Genomic DNA, 24,198 nt, shown 5'->3' on the forward strand with positions numbered 1-24,198 from the left:
ATTTTTGAAAATATAAAATCCATCTGTTAACTCATAACTGTCTCTGTCCTGGGTGAACCAGACAGGTTCTGTGATTGGTGGAAAACAGAAGCAGAGAGAAATTAGGCAGACTTTATACTAACAGAGCTGGATATACTTTTCAATGATGTACTAGGTAAATGAAATTCGAAGTGAATTTGAAAGCTATTGTAGCATAGCGGCTAAGAGTGTGAGCAGCAAGCTGGAAAATCCCCAACTCAAATCCCATCCCAGCCACATATTCACTAGGTGGCTTTAGACAACCATTGCTTTTCACCCTCAATTTTGTCCCTGCCGTACTGGGATAATAATACTAACCTACTATAGAGGGCTTTTGTAAGAGTAGCTAAGATAATGGATGTGGAGCACTTTGAAACTCACTGTATAAATGTTGACATTAATCTGAAATTCCCTCCTCATGTGAACCATCTAAGGAATTTTAGGGAAACCAAAATAATTTATTTAAGACTAGGGTAATATCTTGGGGCAATTAATCACACATGCCTAATTACAGAACATTGCTGTATCAGAGATTAGTTTATAATTATCTGGGGTTTTGCTTTCCCTTCAGCTGAAACTGGTTGATGTTGATGACTCCCCCATCAGAAATGAATTGGTCCAACTGCTCCTCAACAACAAGAACGTGGGCAACTACAGCACCAGTTCAAATGGCACGGCTCAGTTTTGCATTGATACTTCAGAGATCTTGAGTCCAGATTTCTCTCTCAAAGTAAGTCATCAACAGAGCCAACGTGGAAAGAGGAAGTGGTTGCCAGGCAGAGAACCAGCTGAGTAGGTCCTCTCCCCTGACTTTAGCTCTGCACCCAAACAGGATGGAACAGCATTCCAGTGACAGTGTGTGCCTGTAATGGATTCCAGCCTGATACTTCATTTCAAACTTTTTATTGGGGCAATCATCACAAAGGCAAAGTCATGCAAAGAATAACAAATATATATATATATATATATATATATATATATATATATATTTAAACACATTTTGGAGGAAGAACATTTTAAATTAATACAAAAAAGTCCTGTCTCTTATTGTCAGTTTCATAAAAATTAACAAAAGGTTTGACCCCTGTGTTTCATTCTCACACATTAAGTTAACTTGATCATCTTTCTGACTTCCTTCACTTCCCAAAGCCATTAATCAATGGAGAGTTTTTTAGGCTGCCTCCAGTGAAGGGCATCACCCTTTTTTCTCCAGCAATTAATACATTTATATACAAGTGTGAGGGTGTGATTGCATTCATATCCTGTCATAGGCTTCATAGAAGCATCTGGATGGCCACTGTGTGAACAAGTGGACTAAATAGGCCTTTGGGCTGTTCCAGTAAGTCTCTTCTTATGTTCACTTACCTGCTCTTTTCACCCATGTGGGTAGTTGATACTAGGGATGGCAGAGATATCCACAATGGACACAAATGAGTTATATGAATCCAACCTGCGGATTCCGCAGCAGACTGGCTTTTCTCCTGTTGGGTGGATTCTACAGACCTGTGGACTGTTTTTCTAACTTTCCCAAATTGTGTGCAAATTTCATCATAGAAAATATGCAAAAGTTTTTTAAAAAACGACACATTAGGCGAAAGCGTGAAAATGCACATCTGGGAGAAATTTGTGCATTTTCGCACATGTGAATTCCCGCAAATGCAAATTTGTGTGAATTCAAAAACTAAAAAAGAAATCCGATTCCATCAATGGGCCAGAACAAAAGGCACCTGACAATCCACAAAACACAGACGGGATGGATTTTACACAATCCATACATCCCTATTTGATACTAAGCTGATACTAGAGTTGTTGCAATAGCTATAGAAATACCTGTGGTTTATTCCATATCTCAGAACATGACCTTGAACTCTGAGGGAGCTAGAAGGGCAAATTAACCAGGATATGCAAATGTGTGTAACAGAGCCTTGTAAAGAAAAGCAAGTTTGGGATGGGTTAAGATTTAGTGAAGAATCAGCGAGGGTGGAGGGAGGCAGAGCACTTTATCTTTTTCCTACTCACCACTTCTCCAGTACAAATTGTCCTGATCCCACAACCACCACCAAGGGCTGGGTTCCAAATGTGTGTTTCTTAGAATAACATGGGAGGAGGAACCCACTGAGGGCGATCTGGAAGAGGAAGAACCGAATGGAGAAAAGGTTAATCATTCCTTTCCCCCTGCACAGTTCTCCAGTCCAAAGTTCTCACTCCCAAAGCTGCTTTTCTCTTCTTTAAAAGGTGTTTAAGAGTGCAATCTTATGGCCACTAGACAGAAGCTAGACAGCCATTGGATTTTTCATTTTCTGGGAACCGAGTTCAGAGCCAGTGCTCCGAAGTCGGTTCCCAGAAAACCGCCTCCCCACCCGCTCCCTGCCACCTCATAGGTGGCACGGTTTGTCCCCAGCTCCATGCTCATAAGAGCAGTGTGGAGCAGGGGGAAAAGGGGGCGTTCCTGGGGGCAGGGAGGGGAGAGCGGAAGCACTGTTATGACTCTTCCTATGTGCTGTCCGCCCCCCCCCCCCGAGGCGCCCCGGCTAGACAGCTGGAATCGGCTGTCTAGCTGCAAATGCAGGGCGGCCAGAGCATGGAGGAGAGGATTCCCTCAACGCTCCACCTGACCTGCATTGGATAGTCAGTTAGCTCTGAGTTTGGAGGCAGGCAACTATCTCCATAGGATTGTGCCTAAACCTTCTTTAAAAGGTTAAACCTGTAATGTGTACAGATAGTGCCTGAGACCAGAAATAGTAGAGGGAAATGCCTACAAGAAGAAACCATTTATAGCACATTACTTCAGTCGGACTTGTTCTCAGGTAAGTGTGTATCAGATTGCAGCCTTAATCAAACTACTTAAGGCTAATCCTATTTACAGTTTGTAATCTCTTTACAAAGTCTGTTTATGGCCATGATATTCCACTACTCAAAGACCCTGAGTTATCTGATTTCCTTTATAAAAAAATAACGTGAATTGTACTGATTTCTACAGGCCACAGCAAAATGCATCTGTTCTTTCCACCCTCACCCCCTCTCTCTACAGCTAATATATAAACCCAATGAGAATTGCAACAGTGATGGCTGGTTATTGCCCTACTATCCAGAGGCCTATCATTCAGTCCAGCGCTTCTACTCCAGGACAGGTAGTTTTGTGAAGATACACCAAGTGTTTGAAGACCTGCCTTGTGGCAAGCTCAGGCCAATCAAAGTGTCCTACATCCTGAACAACATCCTGGATAACATTGAGAACATTAAAGGGGGCAAAACTGCAACCTTCTACTACATTGTAAGTACCAAATCACTGGTCAATTTTGTTTTGAGCATTTGCCAGAGTAAAAACATGACTGTAAAAAAATAATAAATGGAATGCAGCTCCAAAGGGAGGAGGTGACACTCAAACAGATGACAAGAAGATATTTTTTATTAAGTTATCTGATTTTTTCAATGAAATCTTTGTCAAAGATGACGGTTGTAAGTTATTCTCTAGCAAAAAGGTGCTTGCTTATTTATTTGTTTGTTTCATTCCCATACCACCCAATAGCCGAAGCTCTTTGGGCGGTTCACAAAAATTAAAACCACGGAGTGCAGCATAAAACAATATAAAATATGAAAGCTTAAAACCACAATATAACAGTATAACCAGAATAAAACCTAGCAGCAATGCAGAGATGTAAAATACAGATTTAAAACACTGGAGCTAAAAGATTAAGAAGATAAAATGCTAAAATACTGGGAAAATAAAAAGATCTTCACCTGGCACTGGAAGAAGTACAACGTAGGCAACAGGCAAACCTCTCTAGGGAGCTCATTCCACAGTTGGGGGCCACAGCAAAAAAGGCCTTCCTCTTGGTAGCCAGTTAGCCACCCACCTCACCTCCTTTGGCAGTGGCTCTCGGAGAAGGACCCCTGAAGATGATCGTAGGGTCCAGGCAGGTACATATGGGAGGAGGCGATCCTTCAAATAACCTGGTCCCAAGCCATGTAGGGCTTTGAATGTCAATACCAGCACTCTGAATTGGGCACTTTGATATTTGGAGTAAATGTGGAAGTTTCTCAGCAGGGAATCAAATCACTTAAAAGATCTGGGAATTATTGGATTTCTCCCATTATTTGCCTCCTGAATTCTGGAGATTTTAAAGTATCTATCTATCTATCTATCATCAACGTCATCATTATTATATAAATACACATTTATACACACATACACACAAAACTCCCCCTGGAATACATCTAGGGATGTACGAAAGTCACTTACCTGGTCCCGCAGCTTGCTTCACGGTGGGGGGGAGGCGCTTCGGTTCTCCCCCCGAAGTTCAGGCCAGGGGGGGAGGCGCCCCGCCTCACCCAGCCGAAATTCAGGCTGGGGGGGAGGCGCCCCGCCTCGCCCGGCCAAAATTCAGGCCGGGGAGAAGCGCCCCGTCTCCCCGGCCGTGAAATACAAAAGTGAATTAAAAAAACACACACACACACCCGTGATAGGCTACGTAACGATTTACGTAGCCTATCACGGCTAGATTTCCAAAGTCAGCTGTGATAGGCTATGTAAATCGTTATGTAGCCTATCACGGGTGACTTTGAAAAACAAAAAAAAGCACGTACGCAAATGGTGGCGCCCATGGGCGCCGCCATTTGCGTTCCTTATTTGGGCCTGGGTAGTCTACGTAAAGATTTACGTAGACTACGGCGAAAATAAGGGCAACGCAAATAGCTTTAGAAGTCCCAAGAAGGTAGCTTTAAAGCAGCAGCTAGAGCGTGTTCAATAAGTTAAGAATTTTCAGGAGTACCACTGGGGCTAGCAGGAGCAAATGCAACTGAGCTCTGCAATAACATAAGGACAGTTAGTAGTAGTAGTAGTAGTTAGTACAGATAGTAACTACTGCAGTGTAAGCACTGCAGGTTTTTGTACGCACATAGTCATTAACACATTTTTGTATGAAGTGAATAAGGACCCACTGGGGAGCTGAGAAAAATTTCAGTGCATAATTTCAACATTATTAAGAGCTTCCAGTCCAGATAATTTGAGATCCTACTGTAAGGGTGATTTGATGTACAAAAACTTTCCCATTCCCTAGAATTGCACTGTCAGATTTTCCTCATGGTTTATTTTCTGCTTGGTATACATAGGTATTGGTGAAAAACAAAATTGTCCACTCTGGTAAATACACCATCAACTTCAGTCATGGTAAGTAGTGTTGTGCTAAAATTTAGGCAGCAATCTCATACCAACCTATTTGGGAGCAAGGCAGGCTCACTAAATCAATGAGACGTAATGTGTAGGATTGCACTATGGGTGAGGTTCAATCTTGAATGTGAAAATTGCCATTTTAAAGGGTGCTAAGAGGACCATGGATACCCACCCCCACCATTCTGCCTTCTAGTTTTACAAAAAAATAAAATAAAAAATGCACCTGTTCACATTCATTGAACTGTTCAGAGTTCACAATTTGCTGCAGCTTCAGTTTTTTATAAACTTGAGTGAGCTGTTTGCCTCAAAAACTGGATTGTTTTGTGAGCATCTCCCTTCCAATACTCCTCAAATCCCAACGCCTTTTCTCCATTGGCTTGCACAGGGGACTGCATTGAAGGGCTGCACCTGGAAAAACTGCTGCTGGGGCGACCCCCCACTCCCACAGTGTAAGAGTCCCCCACAGCAGCAGTATTTCTTGTCCCCCAGCAGCAGTTCCTTTTCTTTTCCAGCCAGGAAATCAGGCATCCACCAATCTTCCTTCGAGGACCGCGCTGACTGCTGCCATGCACCCCCTCTGCAAGCTGAGTTTTTTTTTCCTTCGGGGGGATGCGTGGGGCAGCAGCCAGCAGAGGGACCAGAGTGCAAAGAGAACCAAGGTGGAAGGCCTGCTTGAGGTGGGTGGCGCCTGCCTTGATCCTACTTACAACTATTCAAGCAAGGAAGCTCTCACAGTAAGGAACTCCCTCATTCCTGTTTGGAAGGACTGTGCCTATACTCTTTTGTTTAAGCCACATTGCTTGGAGTCAGTGCTCGTGCTAATGCATATTGATAAACTTCTCTTAAAAATCCCTTGCTGTGCACTGATGAGCATAAACACAATTGTGGAATAAAAATATCCTTTTTAAAACCTTGTGGCTGTATGCTAATGCACAAGCTAGTGTGCATTAAAATACTCTTTGTTGAGCTCATTCATGTGCACTGATATGCATAAACACCTGGATTTTTTTAATTAAGAAAACCTGGAAGTTCATTTCAAGTGCCCTCCTCCCCAGAAAATATTGTCAGAACTTAGGAGTGTTTTTCCATGGGCATGAGAATGTTTGCAAAATTCAGCCAGAACACTAGATGTCTCAGTATGGACAATTTGCCTTGGGGCAGGGCGGGGGGGGGGGATAATGTTGCTCAGATTTGTCTTTATTTGGACTCCAGTTGGGGCAGGTCAGGTACATATAACCTTGGCAGTGGCCTGTCCAGCTGGCTTATGTTCTTTTCGGTTTGTGGATCTCAGGGAGGTGGACAAGGTGTCTGGAGAGGTGAAGGCTACCGCTTGTCTGCTCCACCCTTCTTGGCTAATTAGCTAGGATAGGACTGGCCACATGGCTAATGGAACTGATTAATGCCTCCTCGCAGGAGAGGCATGTTCCCTTTTGCTTGAAGGAGGCAGTAATAAGACCTCTATTAAGGAAGTCTTTAATAAGATCCGACAGATTTTGGAAGGTTCAGGCGTGTCTCAAGTATTCTGTTCTTGGCCAAGATGATCGAGAAGGTAGTGGCCTCACAACTCCAGCTGCATTTGGATGAAACTGATTATCTGGGCCCATTTCAGTTGGGCTTTTGGCCAGGATATAGGACCGAGACTGCTTTGGTTGCCTTGGTGGATGACCTAAACTAGGAGTTGGATGGGGGGAGTGCAGCCCTACCAGTTCTTCTGAACCTGTCATCAGCTTTCGATACTGTCACCAATAGTATCTTTCTCAGCCACCTGGTGGGGCCGGGCCTTGGCAGCGCTACGTTGCAGTGGTTCTGGTCCTTCCTGTCAAGTTGTGTCCAGAAAGTGATGTTGGGGGACACCTGTCTGGCATTCCAGCCATTGGTCTATGACAGGGTTTGGGAACACGTGGCACATGGGCCACATGCAGCCCTTGTTACCCCCTGGTGCAGCCCCCCTCCCCACAAGATTTGAAGTGATATTTGGCCATTTTAGGCTTCTGTAGCAGTTTGCTACAAAAACTGCTTCAGAAGCCTAAAATGGCCAAATATCACTTGAAAACAAGTGAGATTTGAATGCTTTAGGCTTCCTTAGTAGTTTGCCACTGAGTTTTGGCAGCAAACCAGCAATGGCTTTCCTCAGCCTCTCCCAAATTTGGCCACCCCTGCCTGATCTGTGGTGTCCCACAGGGTTCCATTCTGTCCGCTGTGTTATTTAACACCTACATGAAACTGCTGGGGGAGGTCATCCAGAGTTTTGGAATAAATTACCATCAATATGCTGATGACATTCAGCACTATTGCTCCAAGGAAGCAGTTGACACCCTTGAACATTGCCTAAGTTTGATAATGGGCTGGATGAGGGTGAACAAGCCGAGATAAAATCCAGACAAGACAGAGGTACTGTTGGTCAATCTGTTCTGGATGGGATCGTGCTCCCCCTGAAAAATCGGGTTTATAGCTTAGGAATGCTCTTGGATCCTGCATTGTCTCTGGATCATCAGGTGGCAGCGGTGGCACAACTATGTTTAATGTGCCAGCAGCAGCTGTTCTTGAGTCAGTCTAAACTGGCAACCGTTATCCATGCCTTGAATGCATTACAGTTAAACTATTGCAATCTGTTCTGCATAGGGCTACCTTTGAAGATCATCTGGAAGATTCAGTTGCTGCAAATGATGGCAGCTAGGTTGCTAACTGGTGCACAGTATCATGATTACATGACCCCAATACTGAAAAATCTGCAGTGATTGCCAATTATTTTCTGGGCTTAATTCAAGGTGTTGGTTTTAATGGTTAAAGTTCTAAATGGCTTGGAGCAGGAGTGGGCAACTTCAGGGGCCATTTTCAACCCCCAAGAGATCCCCACCCATGGGTTGCACTCCTGCTATTGCAGTGCCACTGAATTTGGCAGCAGCAAAAGAATGGAGAACAAGCTTTTTACCCTCCATATCACAAGAACAAGCTAAATTTGACCTATTTGCTGCCCTGTAGCAGTAAATCACTGGTTTATTTTTTTACTGCCATGAATTTTGGTAGTGTGGCAGTGGTGCAGGGGGGCACAGCCCCCCCCCTTGGCTTAAGGCCTAGCAATTGGACAGACCACCTGTCTTTGTAAGAACCTGCTCAGTTACTCAGTTACTACAGGAGAGCCCCTTTTGAAAATCCCCTCACTTGCAGTGGCCTGCTTGTCAGGCATGTGGGAAAGGGCTTTCTGAAATCTTTGTAAACTGCCTTGGTTGGCTTCAGAAAGATAGTATAGGAATACAGTACATACATACATACATACATACAGTATATACAAACATACACTGATAGATATTTCTATAGAATAGTGCATTGGATCTAAAACTGATCCTGAATGGTGTTTGAGCCTGTGTAAACTCTGGAAGTTATAGTGGACAGTCCCTTTATCATCTTCCTTTGAAGCGCTCTGCTATCAGTCTTGCATTTCAGGAGGATGCCTTCTGCTGATCCCAGCTTCTCTCTTATTGTTTTCTGTGGTAGCTGCCAAAGGCACCTTCAACATCCCATTTACCGTCAGTCCAAGCATGGCTCCAGTTGCTACGCTGTTGGTCTACACTCTGCATCCTGACAGGGAGGTGGTTGCTGATGCTGCCAGATTCCAGATAGAAAAGTGCTTCAATAATAAGGTAAGATAAGCGTAGTGAGATAAGAAATGCAACACAAAAGGGCTAAAATAGACATGTAATTAAGTGGGTGACTGCAATTAATGTGCAGATTTTTAGTTATGTAAAAAGCAGCCCTGGGATAATGCAAGGTAGGGAAAGAGAGTTTAACTCTTCATATCCCTGCCATGATTTCCACAAAAATCTCCTCTCCTAAGTAGGGATGGACATATCTGTCAATTTTGGTTTCTTTCAGTGTCTCATTTTTTCAGTCTGAAGTCTGGTTCATCTCAAACTTTGAGAATTCCTCCACTCATAAGCATTTCTGTGCACATTTCTCCTAATACATGCATTTGCTTAATATACACATTTATTGCAAGCAGTTTTTCTAATGTAATGCATTATTGACATCATTTCTTCAAATACAGAGATTTTGTATGCATTTTTTTCAGTTGGATAACTCAACTGCAAAATTCAGAGAAGTGTGAATTTTGAATGCCACTGAATTTCAGTTTGGATAGTGGTTCAAAAGTGCAAAGTTACCTACGTTTCACATTAAAATGCAAACTGAACAAATGCTTCCCCATCCCTACTCCTGAGGCTAATCTGGCTAATCTGCTAAATTTACATAACAAATGGCAAGATGCATCTGCGTGCTGTTAGTTTTTATTTCCTTGCCTCTCCATACAGATGCTTTTCTCTTTCCTCCTCCTTTCCTTTTGTTCCACATCAGAGCAGATGTGTCCTCCTCCTTGTTTCCTCGGTTGATCCTACTAAGAAGGTTTGCCTGTTTTATGGGCATTGTATGCCTGTTATGTATTCTAGGGGATATTGTGGGTTAGTTATTGTTTTTGAACCTTGGCAGCTCCTGTAGAACTGGAAGCAGCAACAGTGGGTGGAGTATCTGCTAAGCCCTCACTTCTGTGTGTGCTGAATAAGGAGCAGTTGTGTTTGAAGCCTGCTGGTTCCCGCAATCATTCCTACTACCAATACTACATTTTTTGGCAAAGTGGGATGCTGAGAGATATACAGGTAGCAAGGACTGTGAATCCATTTACACAGCTAACTAGTAAGGAGTCGGCTAGACCTACTTAAGAACTTGAGCAACTCCTGTGTTGTTTTTTAAAAGAGAATTAAAATCAAAATGGCTGCTCTTGGACATATCAAAGAGTTTAATGTTACTCAACCTGCTTCCTGGGATTCTTATGCAGAATGACTTTCATTCTATCTTGAAGCAAATAAGATAGCTAATGCTGAACAAAAGCGAGCTGTGCTCTTAACTGTTTGTGGGCCACAGACATTTGCCATACTAAGATGCCTCACTGTTCCTGCCTCACCCAAAACTAAGACATCTGATGAATTTTTAGGATTACTGAAGATACATTTCTCACCAAATCCTTCAGTTATTGTGTAGATATTTAAATTTCACAAACAAATGCAGCAACTTGGAGAGGGCATTGCCACTTATATTGCAGAACTGCATCATCTTTCTCAACACAGAAACTTTGGGGATATTCTAGAGGATATGTTGAGGGATCACCTTGTCTGTGGGGTTTATGATGAAGCACTACAACGATGCCTTCTGTCTGAGCTAAACTTGACATTTGCAGTGGCTCAAGAAAAAGCATTATAGCCAGTGAGACTGCATCACTATATGTCATAGAACTCAAGAGAGATGCAGATGATGTAAATGCCATCCAGAGCAAGCAGGCTGAGAATTGTGGATAGCAAAGTCAACAGAACACAGGAAACGCACCCTCCATAAAATCTGCAGATAGTCCCTGGCTTACCTATTCCTGCTCAGGCTGTGGTGGACCACATCAGTGCTCTCTGTGCAGATTCAAGGATGCTGAGTGCAGGTTTTGCAAGAAGAAGGATCACCTTGAGCAAGTCTGACGTTCAACATCTGTCAGCACAAGGCTAAGGAACTATAACAAGGAATCACTCCACCTAGCGTCTCATGGGGTTGATTATCCACAGGGTGATGAAACTCAACAGTAGGGATGTCAGAGAATTCCGCCACGAATCTCGGGGAGGACGAATGCCAGCGCATTCGGTCCCCTGAAATCAGTAGCGGAACGGTCTGCCCCCCCCGCCCCACCCGGGATGGGACTTACCTTGGGCGGATCTTCTGTGCAGCGGTGGTGCGGCGGCGGCAGCAGCAGCCAGTCTTCCTACCGGCCACCGCCGCCACCATTTCCAGGTAAAAAACAAAAAAACGTGATAGCCTACGTAAAGATTTACGTAGCCTATCACAGCTAGATTTTTTAAAAACACCGTGATAGGCTACGTAAATGTTTAAGTAGCCTATCATGGCTGATTTAAAAGAAAAAAAACCCGCGCGTACGCAAATGACGGCGCCCATGGGCGCCGCCATTTGCGTTCCTTATTTTTGCCGTCTTAGTCTACGTAAACATTTACGTAGACCAAGATGGCGAAAATAAGGGGAACGCAAATAGCGTAGTGTCTACGCTATTTGCGTTCCCCTTATTTTTGCCATCTTGGTCTACGTAAATGTTTACGTAGACTAAGATGGCGAAAATAAGGGGAACGCAAATAGCGCGGTTTTTTTTTCTTTTAAATCAGCCATGATAGGCTACGTAAACATTTACGTAGCCTATCACGGCTGACTGCAGGGACGCAAACGGTGGCAGCTACGGCCGCTGCCATTTGCAGAACCGGCTGGCCAGGATTCGGGGGGGGGATGGAGCGCCTCCCCCCTGGCCAGAATTTCAGGGGGGAGGGACGGAGCGCCTCCCCCCCCGGCCAGAATTTCAGGGGGAGGGATGGAGCGCCTCCTCCCCCCCCACGAATGTCACCCTTCGAAAAGGTAAGTGACTTTCATACATGTTTTGCAGGAGGAGACTGGCCAACACGCCTTGCCAGGTTTCTTGTTGCTCAACATGTTACTCCTTGTGCAACAACAGGAGTCAGTCCTGCGGAGTTACTAATGGAGCTATGTCTAAAATCTTGCCTTGACCGGGTCTGCCCAGACTTGGCTGAAGACTTACAAAGTGAATGGGAGCAAGCTCTGGATGCTGCTTTCTCAGCTCCTACTCTCTGTTCATTTGCCCCACCAGATCAGGTGTTTGCTAGGAACTATGGTACTGGACCGAGGTGGGTTCCTTCCTCTATTACTGAGGTCACTGGACGTGTGTCATGCAAGGCCCAGTGTGCAGATGGGTCAGTGTGGCATCGCCATGTTGACCAGCTGAAAAGGCGTTCTGGCCAGAGTGGGTTGTCATCAGCAGAGGTAGCTGCTGAAGATCTATCTGGAACTGATGAGTTTCGGTTATCACCTGTTGAAGTGCCAGAACCACAAAGCAATGGAAGCAATACTCCTTCCTTACCTACAGCTAGGGATGTACGAATCCCACTTACCAGGCCACTGCCTGGGTCCGCTGAGGGGGGAGGCGATCCATCCCCCCCCCCGGGAATCCTCCCCAGCTGGCTCCGCTCCACAGCAAGGCTGCGGAGCTGCCGGCCAGGGCCAGCCACAGCCAGACTTCTGGCCGCTGCCGGGCTGCTGTGGCCACAAATGGCGGTCGTCATAGCGGCTGCCATTTGCGTCCTTGCATTAGGCCATGATAGGCTACATAAATATTTACGTAGACTATCACGGCAAAGAGCAGGGGCACTGCTCTTTGCTGTGATAGGCTACGTAAGTATTTGCATAGACTATCACGGCCTAATGCAGGGATGCAAATGGTGGCCGCAGCAGCCCAGCAGTAGCCGAAGACAACCCAGAGCCGCCGCCACCGCCACCACAACCACCAGGTAGGTCCGTTCCAGGGGGTGGCGGGGGGCAGTAGTCCATTCCACCATGGACTCCAGGGGGCCGGATTCTAAAGAATCTGACCTCACTGGAGTCCATGGCGGAATTCTCCAACATCCCTACCTACAGCAGTTACTGAAAGGAAGTCATCGGAGCAATCTACACCTACTAGTCGACTGCAGAGTCCGTACCATAAAAGGGTTCCTCCTTATTGGTTGAAATACTATGATAGCTAAGGAGGAAGGAATGTTACGTATTCTAGGGGATACTGTGGGTTAGTTATTGTTTTTGAACCTTGGAATTGGGAGCAGCAACAGTGGGTGGAGTTTCTGCTAAGCCCTCACTTCTGTGTGTGCTGAATAAAGAACAGTTGTGTTTGAGGCCTGCCAATTCTTGCAGTCATTGCTACTACCAATACAACAATGTCCTATGCCAGAGCCATGGGACAGGTTAATACTTGTCTAATAGTGCTCACCAGCTTGAGCTCCCACACAGAGAAGGCCTCACATCTAGGTACCATCCATTGTTCTCATCAAGGGTGACCCATCAGAAGTGTTCAGCTGGAAGATGAAACAAATGTGATTTTCCCTGCCACCCCCCTACATATTCATATTCAGCTTTACAGAAAGCCCAGACTGATAAAGAATATAGAACCTGTGTGGCGCAATAGGCCACAGGAGGCATGTAAATCAGACACTGAAAATGGGGGGATAAAAATATCCAGACATCTTCTTATGCTGCCTTTGTCAGAGTCTGAGATGGAGAGAAGCTCTTATGTTCAAATTGTCCTGAAATTAGATGGAATTCTCATTAATAAAGAGGTAAACTCTTTTAATATCTTCTCAATTCCAGGTCAGGCTCCAATTCTCTGAGAAGCAAGCCCTCCCAGCTTCAAATGTCAGCCTCCATATTGAAGCTGCTGCCAACTCCCACTGTGCCCTGCGAGCTGTGGATCAGAGTGTCCTTCTCTTGAGGCCAGAGAGAGAATTGTCCGCTGAAAGTGTAAGTGTAAGAGCCCTGACTGATCTGTCTCAGTCCACATTAAATCTTGTATACTTTGTGATTCAGAAGAGAATGTTGCCACCTCCCTACTTGTCCTTCATCCCACAGTAAGAGTCACACACCATTCACGAGGTCTGGCATCTCTAGCACTTTTCTCAACATTGTATGGTTTTTTCTGTCCTCCCTCTGCTAGTCAGGGGACAGACATACGTTGTCCACCTCTGAGTTATCAGTCTGAGTTTTTGCTTGCTGATTTCCTGTGTTCAGAATTGTAATTGCTTATGCCTGGTTATAATAAGTCTCTGCACTTGTTTCTCCTTCTTAGGTCTACAGTCTTCTTCCCTATCAGATGTTTGGTTATTACTTCAATGGGCTCAACCTGGAGGATGACCCTAAAGAGCCCTGCATTCCACCTGATAACATCTTTTATAATGGCTTGTTTTATGTTCCTGCTGACTTCAGCTATGGCCCAGATATCTATGGGCTTATAAAAGTAAGATTTGCACATTGTTCTTCTGTGAGAGGTTATAGAAAAGAAGTTTCTAATGTTCTCTATTCTCCAGCGGATTAGGGGGTTTTCAGTGATTCCCAGTGATTTTCTGCCAGTACATGACTAACACATGGATGTGTGATTTGAATATTCCTACTTAGTTTTCAGATTACAAAGCAGTACATGAAATGGAGTCTGGAACACAAATAGCTATACATTCCAAAGCAGTATGTGGCCAATCAGCTGACCTACAGAGGTATCTAGCGGGTAGACTTTAGGTTTGATCAGGGGGCAGGACTGGAGAACAGAAATAAAAGTGGGGAATTACAGCGTAAAACATTATCTTGGCTGATGGAGGACTTCCAACTGCTTGGCTTATGCCTCTGGTGGGCCAAGAGGGAGGTGCCAGCACTATAACCGGGCTCCCATTCTGCAACTCTTGCTAAATATGTGTCTAGGAAGGAGAGGGGAAGTTTACAGTTAAGGGTGATCTCTGTGGCAAACATCACAGAATGCAAGCCAGCAGCAGAAGATGCAATTGGAGATGATTATGAGAACTGTAGAGGCTGAGCTGAATTCTGGTCAAAGACAACATGCTACAACTTGAAGTCCAGAGGCTTAGGCTAGGAAGACAGGAACTAGGTGGGAAAAGCTGGGGCAGGGGAAGAATGTGGGCACGCCTGTAGGTAGGAAAAAAAGAAGACTGACAAAGGCCTAGATGGGTATGAAAGAGCAACATGCAAGGTTGGAGTGAGTGTGTGTGTGTGTGTGTGTGTGTAAGGGGGGTGTCTGTTATCAGGTGTCCACAAAATGAGTTGGCAAAGAGTGGCATGCAATCCAGTGGCTGGTGTCTGCTAGAGCAGCACAGGTCATCTTGCTCAGATAACATCTTGTTTTGTGCTGAAATTCTGAATAAGTTGCCAAGGTAAGAACTTGTTTGTAATCCTTTGATTGAACTATGTGTGAGCTGAGAGAGTGTTGCTCTTCATTCATCTTGCTCCTGAATGGTAGGCACTGCCTTACTATCTCCAAGTAGTAGGGAAGTGGGGAATATAAGGCTGTGCAGGCGCTGAACCAGTGTCTGGAGTCAATAGTCAGCTGGATCAGGGCCAAAAAATGTAAGCTGAATCCCAACAAGATGGAGACTCTGTGGGTAGGAAGTTCTCATGTCCAAGAACTGGGTGTTCAGCCTATCCTAGAGAGCGATGCACTCTCCTAGAAAGAGCAGAGGCATAGGGGATATTCCTTCATTCAGCTCTGTCACTTGAGGCCCTGGTCACTTGAGGAGTGCCTTTTAACAGTTTTAGCTGGTTTACCAGTTATGACCATTCCTGGACAGAGATAGTTTGGTCCATCCACAGTGGCTCACACTCTGGTAACTTCCTGATTGGATTACTGTTAAGCATTGTTTGTGGGGCTGCCCTTGAAGACATCTCAGAAGCTTCAGCTAGGGCAGAATGTGGCAGCCAGTTGGTAAAGCGAGGTGGAATCACATTTGAAGGAGCTGCACTGGCTGCTAATTTGCTTCCGAACCCAAGTCAATGTGCTGGCACTTACTCTTGAGGCATTTATTATATTTTTCAAAAACTCTTCCTATATTTTGAAGAATACAGGTGTAAAGTTTGTAACCAACTCCCGTCTACAACAACCCGTTATATGTTCAAGTGGTCGCCCTTTTCCACATTCTTTTGAAGACTCTGTTGGTCGTTTCCCCACAACCACATCTCGTCCTACATTTGCAGGTAAACTGAGGTTGGGGGTGGTGCAGTCCTGAAAATGTAGATGGAGAATGGACCCCTTGAGGAGTCGGGGGGAAATGGTAGTGCGCTTATAGAACCGTGTTGATATAGAAATTGTAGAAATCATGAGTTAATTGTAGAAATCATGAGTTACAGCAACAGAAAAAGGTCTTGATTCCATTCTGATATCTGTAAATAAGAGATGATCCAAAAGATGGGAAAGCTGGTTCCACATTCTACACTTGAATGCAGTATGGGAAACCAATATTTAATAAAGTTTTCTTCAACTATGAATGATAATAATAATACTATTTAGTGCCAAGTCAAACGTTCAATTTTTCAAGCATTCAGATTGAACTTTTTTGTGGGGAGGGGCTGATTGAGGAAGGAAACTTTCCAAAAGGTTTGTTTGGCCGGGGTGCGTGGGGGCTTGCCTTTGGCAGTGAGTGGCAGAAATTTCTCCTTTCCTTTTCCTTGTCCTTTTCTCTGGTCTATCAGGATTCCATCTCTCTTGCCAGCAGTCCCCTAGTTACAAGAGATTATAATTTGACCTATGTGGTAGGATAGGAATTACCATCCATCCCAATGCCAAATCATTTCCAGATATGAGGGTGATGAAACAAGCAAGACAGTCGCTAGAGTGCAAATGGCAGAAGACTCAAGTCGAATTTGACTAGTCGTATTAAAGTCTATTTTGTGGCAGTGATGAATGCGAAGAATTTGCTTCTCCACCACCACCATATTGGCTCAGTGTTGTTCATTACAGTAGAGCTTTTGTATGAGGTAAAGCGGCCATTTCAATCTGAGCAAAAAGGTGATGAAATAGAAGCCTTAGAACCTGCTCTGACCCATTTATAAGACACTTTCATATAAAATTGCTCATATCTGCTCCAACTTGGATGCCACAGTTATGTCAGAATCAGTTCCGGAGGTCACTATAGTGATGTCTAGTCATTTTTGTTGGATGCCTTTCAGTCTGTGCAACCTGAGAATGTAGACAAGTTATTTGAAGAGGTGATACTTACCATGTATGTTCTGGCTCTTTGCCAATCCTGGCTTATTAAGTCTACTAGCAAAGTCTAGGCAGCTGGACTATAGAGATTAATAAATGTCTCATGGTGGAAGGGGAAGATTCCAGTGGCCCTAAGGGAGGCCCTGGTGAAACCTGTCCTGAAAGAAATATCACTTGACCGGGCTGATCTCAATAACTATCATCTGGTATCAAATCAGCTTTATCTTAGTTAGGATTTGGAGCATGTGGTCATGGCAAACCAGGTCCAGGCTTTCTTGGATGAAACTTGATTGTTTCTGGCCTGGTTTTAGAAGAGAAACTGCCTTGATCACCTGGGTGGATGTTGTTGTGGGATAGACAGGGAGAGTGCAATGCTGTTAATTCTCTTGGATCTCTCAGCAGATTTTTATATCATGCATCATGGTATCTTTCTGGACCACCTTGCTGGGATGGGACTGGAGAATACCATTCTGAAGTGTCTCCACTCCTGCATGGTGGGTTGGTTCTATAAGGTGGTGCTGCAAGAGTGTTGCTCTGCTGTGTGCCACAAGGTTCAGTCTGCATGCTTTTAACTTTTACATGAAACTGCTGGAGAGATCGTTCAGAGATTTGGGCTAGGGTGCCATCGATACACAGATGACAGCCAGCATTATCTCTCGTTTCCATCTGCAAATCCTAGGGAGGAGGTGGAAGTTCTGAATGATTGTCTAGCAGTGGTTTGGGAATGGATGAAGCTTAACAAGCTGAACTATAATCCAAATATGTTGGCTGGATCTTCTGTTCTTGGATGTACTGGATGCGGTTGTATTCCTCTTGAAGCAACAAGCTTATAGTTTTGGAATGCTCTCTCAGATCCAGACCTGAACATGAATTTTCAGGTGACAGCAGTGGGCAGGAGTGCTTTTTACCACATTAATTTTGTTACCACTAGGTTAGATTACAGTAATTTGTTTTATGTGGGCCTACCTTTAAAGCTTCAACTATGAAGCTTCCAATCTGGAAGCTTTAATTGGTCCAGAATGCAGCTAAAAGGGTTCTGATGAGAGCTGGCTATTCACTTCATATTGCACCTGTCCTCTGCCATCTTCACTGGTTACCCATTAGCTTCCAGGCTCAATTCAAGATGCTGGTTTTGACTTTTAAAACTATAAATGGCCTGGCACCAGAATGCCTTGGGAAGCTCATCTCCTGATATGAGCTTGCCCAGGACCTTTGTTCCATGTCAGAAGCTTTCCTTTGAGTCCTGCCACCATTTAACATATGACTGATGGGTACCTAGGAGAGGACCTTTTCATTTGTGGTGCCCACGCTTTGGAATGGCCTCTCAAAAGAAGTCCACCCAGCCCCATGACTGCCTGGTTTTAGGCAGTTAGCAAGGTTTTATTTAAGCTGGATTTTCCCCCCAGAATCTTTATTTTATTGTGAATTCTGATGCTGTTCTAATTGCTGTGTTTAATCTATTGTTGTAGCTCTGTTTTAATTTCTAAGTTGAATTTTATATTTTCCATTTTAATTATGTTGTTAGCTGCTTTGTGTCATTCCCTCCTCCTTCTCCTCCTCCACCTCTGCTGTTGCATGTTTCCCCACATCATGTTGCCATTATGTTGAGCATCTCCATAGTCCCTGCTCCACATTATTGATGTCACACTTCATGCTGTCAGTCTAGGTAGGACAGAAGCAGGAGCATTGTCCAAAACAGGCAGAGCTGCCTCACAGAACAAACACGATCAGATTGGACTTTCATGGGGAATAGCTGTCCCCTGCCATTTTGCTGCTACAAATTCACAGAGTTTAGTCCAACTGGTCTTTTAACATTTTTTTAGATTCTGCTCCTCCACCAGTTCCACCTCCAGGAGACGTATCTGGAAATATTATTATGGAGACTGTTCGGAAGTTCTTCCCTGAAACCTGGATTTGGGATCTGATTGTCATTAAGTGAGTTATTATTTATTGTTCCACTCTTAAAGAAGCCAGCGTCCACAGAGTCTGCACAGAACAATGAGTGTCTAGTTCAGGGATGCACAACCTTCTTTGGTCCTGTGGGCCACACACACAGGGATGGGGAGGTTTAAATCTTCTCTCCCTGACTGCTGAGATCTAAAGACTATCTGGGGTTCCTTAGTGATCTTCACTGAGATCTCTGTTGCTCCACAGCTATTAGTAGTGGAAAACATCAGTCCCTGAACTGGGGTTGCTGGGGGTTGAGAGAGGCAAATGCCTCTCCCAAATACCCCAGCAATCTCCAACAAGATTGTTGTCCCAGCACTTCTAAAAGCAGTGGTGGAGCAGCATTTTTCCCCTGCAATCCAGCTGTGGGGAAAAGTGGGAGGAGCCCCACCAACTTCACTGGCTGCATCAGGAGTCATGGATTGTACAACCATGCTCTAATTTGTTGGCAGTCCAGTTCTACTACAGGTAGAACTCCAAGGGGTGCATTCATTAGTGTGTCACCTGCTGGAGCGGGGCTGGGGGCGGAGGGGGGCCCCTGGGATGGCACAGCACAGTGGTGGATGGAGATTAAAGCAGCATTCTCTCTCTCCCCTTCTCTTTCTTTCTGTATGTGTGCGTGTGTGTGTATGTGTGTGTATACACACACATATATACACATACACACACAATCCCATCCCACCCCCTTTCCTCTCCTCTCTCATTTTCTCTATGTCCCCTTTTCCCCCTCCCTTCCTCACTGTGTTCCTGTGCTATGTTCTGAAAGGGGCTACCTTTCTCAGTGCAGAGTGAGGAACTCAAGCAAGCCAGTGATATCTTCCTGCATTTCCATCCCCTTTCTTAGTACCTAGCATGGGAGGCTAGAGGTTCACTGCCCCTGTTTTGCACTTTTCCCTTCCTGTATTTCTGTTCAATTATGCCATTGGCACACAGGTTCACACAAGCATGACCACATTGCTGACCAACATGTGGAGCAGGGTGGTGAGGTTTGAGCTCATGTGGTGGTGAGGTTTGACCTGGGTCCCAGTACCAGCAAAAAGCCCACTGTCCCAAAAATGCCACTATTTTCACTCAGCATGGGGCACCCAAGAATTTTCTTTCTTTAAAATATTTGTAGGATGCTATTTAGGGTAAACCCTGAAGTCCCAGTACTTTACTGCATGACCTGGGAGTAAAGTCCCAGCACTTTACTGCGTGACCTGGCTTCAGCATACCCTTGCATGCCTGTCTCCTCTAAGTTAGGGGGGGGCTCACTGAGGGTGCTTTGCCTCAAGGCTACCAAAATCTTGGAGCCAGCAATGGCTGGTTGTCACATTCTCTGCATTTAGTTCAGATTCTGTGGCTTACTCATCTGGTTGCTTTATGCAAACCACCGAAAACCTTCCACAGGCCTACCTGGCAATCTCTGCACAGTTTTAATTCCCTTCACCTTTCTTCTTTCCACAAGTAGGGTTGGCATGTTGGTTGCTGCTTTGTCTCTTTCCCTGTTTCTTATTAGGTCCTGTTGCTTCTTACAGCCCTGCTGGTAGCTAAAGGGAAGGGGGCTTAACCAGTAGAGGCTGATGGCTCTGACATCACTGGGGCTGTAAATCTGCTCTGGGTTTCAGCCAGAACTAGTTAGAACTCTAAAGGAGCTATCCAAGGTGCTGAGCCTATTTGGGGGTTAAAGTTCAGCACCAGATTCAGCACCTTGGATAGCTGCTTTAGAGTGCTGATGGAAACCCAGAGCATTGGAATAAACTCCTGCTTATTATTTCTGTCTTAGGCCTGGGTGCAAAGCATCCATCTCAGTGAAACAGAAAGAAGAATGTTAAAACATATCTACACTGCAAACACAGGACAGGTTTATACCAATTTAACTGTCATGGATTCCCAAAGAATCCTGGGAATTGTAGTTTGGTAAACTGCTGAGAACTTTCTTTTAGAGCTCTCCAGCCCCTTCGCCCCACTACAGTTCCCAGAGTTCCTTGGGTAGAGAGCTGACCATTAAACCATTTAAATGATGTGCCTTTAGTACGTATATAAAGCTATTGCTAAGCAATATGTCAATTTAATTAGCTGACAATCCAATCTTATATGTGTCTATTAAAATTCACTGACATCGGAGCCACCGGCCTCCACTGGGCTTAAGTCTTGCTCTGTAGCAAGCAGGGAAGAATTAACTACTGCAGGCCCTCCGCCCACCCAGAGGTTTGGTGGCTGCCCTATCAGCCTGCCCTTGGGTCTCTGGTTGCTGCTGTTAAATGACAGATCAGTAAGACCTCCCTTATCCCTGATGTAATAGTGTATGAGGCAGCCGAACTCGAATGCATGGCCAAGACCTGGATAGGTGAGCAGGAAGGAGTTAGACTTTCCTAGCTGTGCCCACCAGGGTACTTGGTTCAGTATCAGGGTAGACTTCAGGGGTGGGGGTGGGGCAGTTGCTGTGGTCTATAGAAATTCCATCTCCCTCTGCAGGCTCCCTCTCCATCTGACTACTGGTCTGTAGTGTTTGCACCTTGTGTTGGTCAGCGGGGCAGACTGGGGATTCTGTTGGTGTACCACCCACCCCACTGCTCAACACACTCTCTAGTGGAGCTGCAGAGATGGTCTCAGGTGTGCTGTTGAGGTCCCCCAGACTGTTGGTTCTGGGGGATGTCACATTCATGCCAAAGGTGCCTTGTCCAGGGCAGGGCAGGATTTCATGGTCTCTGTGCAACCATGGGATTGTCCCAACATGCCATTGGGGATGTCACATTCATGCCAAAGGTGCCTTGTCCAGGGCAGGGCAGGATTTCATGGTCTCTGTGCAACCATGGGATTGTCCCAACATGCCATTGACCCAACACAGGTGGCGGGGCATACTCTAGATTTGGTGTTTTTTTTCATCTGGACATGGAGATGGTGATCTGAAGGCAAGGGACTTTTCATCACTCCCTTTGTCATGGTCAGATCATCACCTGCTGAGATTTAGACATACGGCAGCTTTTCCCTGCTGCAAGGATGGGGGACCTATTAAGATGTTCTGCCCCCAGAGGCTAATGAATCCAGGTGGTTTCCAGAGGACTCTGGGGTGGAGGGTTCTGGTTGATATGGCTGACTCTCCTGTCAAAACCCTGGTCGATCCATGAAATGCAGAAATGACCTGGGTGGTTGACCCAAGTGCTCCTGAGCCCCTCTTCAGAGTAGAGCTCATACAGCTCCGTGGTATACTCTAGAGCCGAGAGTGATGAAGCAAAATAGGAGACAACTCGAGTGCATATGGAGAAAAACTCCCAATGGATGCAGTCAAACACTGGTGTGTGCCTATGGTCATATATATTCAGGGGTAGTGAGGGCAGCAAAGAAGCAATCTCTTGCTGCCTCTATTTAATCCTCTATATGCTGCCCAGTGGAACTTTTCAGGGTTGTCTGGGGCTTATTACATGCTGGCCCTAAGGATACTGTGATCCAACTGGGGCCTGCTGTAATATACTTGCTAAGCACTTCCAAGATAAACTCTCTTCCATCTGTGAGGGCTTTGAGTTCAATGCTGCAGCATGTGAATCAGGTGAGGTATCCAGAGCACAGCTTTGTCCAGTTTTCTTGAATGAGTTGCAGTTGGTACAGCTTGAGGAAGCTGGCAAGGGCTTGGACAGGTTCATGCAACCACTTCTGTATTGGATCTTTGACCCTCTTGGCTTATAAAAACTGGCAGCGAGGGGACAGCCCACTGAGCCAGGGAGATGATCAATGCCTCCTTGCGAGAGGGAGTGGTGCTGGTCTGCCTGAAAGAGCCAGTGGTGAGACCACTCCTGAAGAAACCCTACCTAGACCTGGAAAATCTTAATAACTTTAGGCCAGTGGCAAATGTTCCTTTCCTGAGCAAAGTCCTTGAGCAGGTAGTTGCCAACCAGCTCCAGACGCTCTTGGGTCAGACTAGTTATCTAGATCCATTTCAGTTGGGGTTGGGGCTGGGGTTTGGCATGGAAACAGCCTTGCTCGCCCTGTATGATGACCTATGTTGGGAGAGAGATGGGGGAGTGTGACCTTGTTGGTTCTTCTTGATCTCTCAGCAGCTTTCGATACCATCGACCATGGTATCCTTCTGGGACGATTGTCTGAGCTGGGAGTGGGAGGTGCTGCATTGCAGTGGTTTTACTCCTACTTGGATGGTCAGCTCCAGAAGGTGGTGCTTGGAGAATATTGCTCGGCCCTGTGGATCCTCCAGTATGGGGTTTACGCCTGTAATGGTGTGTAAATGGATGCTTTACAGATGGCATTTGCAAAAATGGGCCTTTATGATAAAAGCCAAGCCACCATTTTTACGCAAAATGGGGGGTCAGTGAGGGATCAGGGATCCCTGTGCTTGCCCGACTCGGTGCACATCAAGTTGGGCAAATGCAGGGGTACATGAACTAGAGTCCAGGGGGCCAAGCAGGGGGATGTCCACCAGACTCTACCCCCTTCCTGGACTCCTGCAACATCCCTATTCAGAAGCTACAGCTTGTGCAAAATATGGCAGCCAGATTTATAACAGGGACCAGAAGGTCCGTACATATAGTACCAACTCTGGCCCACTTTCGCTGGCTGCCTGTATGTTTCTGAACCTGATTCAAGGTGCTGGTTATGACCTATAAAGCCTTACACAGCTCGGGACCGCAATACCTGACAGAGAGCCTCTCGTGGCATGAACTTACCCATATGCTACGCTCATCACCTAAGTCCCTCCTTCAGGTGCCTCCTTCGAAGGAGCCACAGAAGGTGGCAGTAAGGGAGAGGGCCTTCTCAGTGGAGGCCCTCCAATTCTGTAAGGATTTATTCAGCAAGGCCCACCTTTCTCCATCAGTGTTATCTTTTTGGTGCCAGGTTAAGGTCTTCCTCTACTCTCAGGAATTTGTCAGCATGTGATAACGTCTTTAATTTGGGTCCTGGATTTCTTATTGTTGATTGTTAAAATTTATATTAGAGTGTGTGTGTGCATGCGTGAGAGAGAGAGAGTTTTGGTAAACTACCCAGAGAGCTTTGGCTGTATAGAAATGTAATAAATGAAATGAAAGAAAAAAGGGTAGCAGGAAGCACAGATTTGGAAATATCTCTTGCTGCAGTAGGGAGAGTTAAAGTTTTTTTTAAAAGAACAGCCTCTTCATCTCAGTAATGTGGCCATAAATAGGCAAACTCATTGTTTTTCTCTTCTTGTCAGTTCAACTGGACATGCGGAACTCTCCTACATTATTCCTGACACCATCACGGAGTGGAAAGCCAATGCCTTCTGTGTGGAGCAAGAGGCAGGGTTTGGCATTTCAGGGCCTGCCTCCCTGATAGCCTTCCTGCCATTCTTTGTGGAGCTGACACTACCCTACTCCATAGTTAGAGGGGAAGATTTCCTCCTTAAAGCCAATGTCTTCAATTATCTGGACCAATGCATCCAGGTGCATCCTCTCACATATTCTTTGCTCCCTTCCTT

The 24,198-nt window shown here is 45.4% G+C and overlaps 1 protein-coding gene across 1 annotated transcript in view; it reads left to right on the forward strand.

Annotated features, from left to right (window-relative positions):
- Window positions 1-24,198, forward strand: part of LOC146353026 (ovostatin-like) — a 66,571-nt gene that overhangs the window by 13,457 nt on the left and 28,916 nt on the right. The window contains exons 11-19 of the mRNA XM_084835474.1: window positions 590-748; window positions 3,050-3,292; window positions 5,131-5,188; window positions 8,687-8,832; window positions 13,436-13,585; window positions 13,911-14,078; window positions 15,682-15,817; window positions 18,650-18,761; window positions 23,935-24,163. Of these exons, the coding sequence (XP_084691600.1) occupies window positions 590-748; window positions 3,050-3,292; window positions 5,131-5,188; window positions 8,687-8,832; window positions 13,436-13,585; window positions 13,911-14,078; window positions 15,682-15,817; window positions 18,650-18,761; window positions 23,935-24,163 (1,401 nt within the window). The remainder of the gene's footprint in view (window positions 1-589; window positions 749-3,049; window positions 3,293-5,130; window positions 5,189-8,686; window positions 8,833-13,435; window positions 13,586-13,910; window positions 14,079-15,681; window positions 15,818-18,649; window positions 18,762-23,934; window positions 24,164-24,198) is intronic.

This window comes from Heloderma suspectum, chromosome 2, assembly GCF_057233095.1.
Source record: "Heloderma suspectum isolate Gila_16-S chromosome 2, 16-S_ref, whole genome shotgun sequence".
Taxonomy (NCBI): domain Eukaryota; kingdom Metazoa; phylum Chordata; class Lepidosauria; order Squamata; family Helodermatidae; genus Heloderma; species Heloderma suspectum.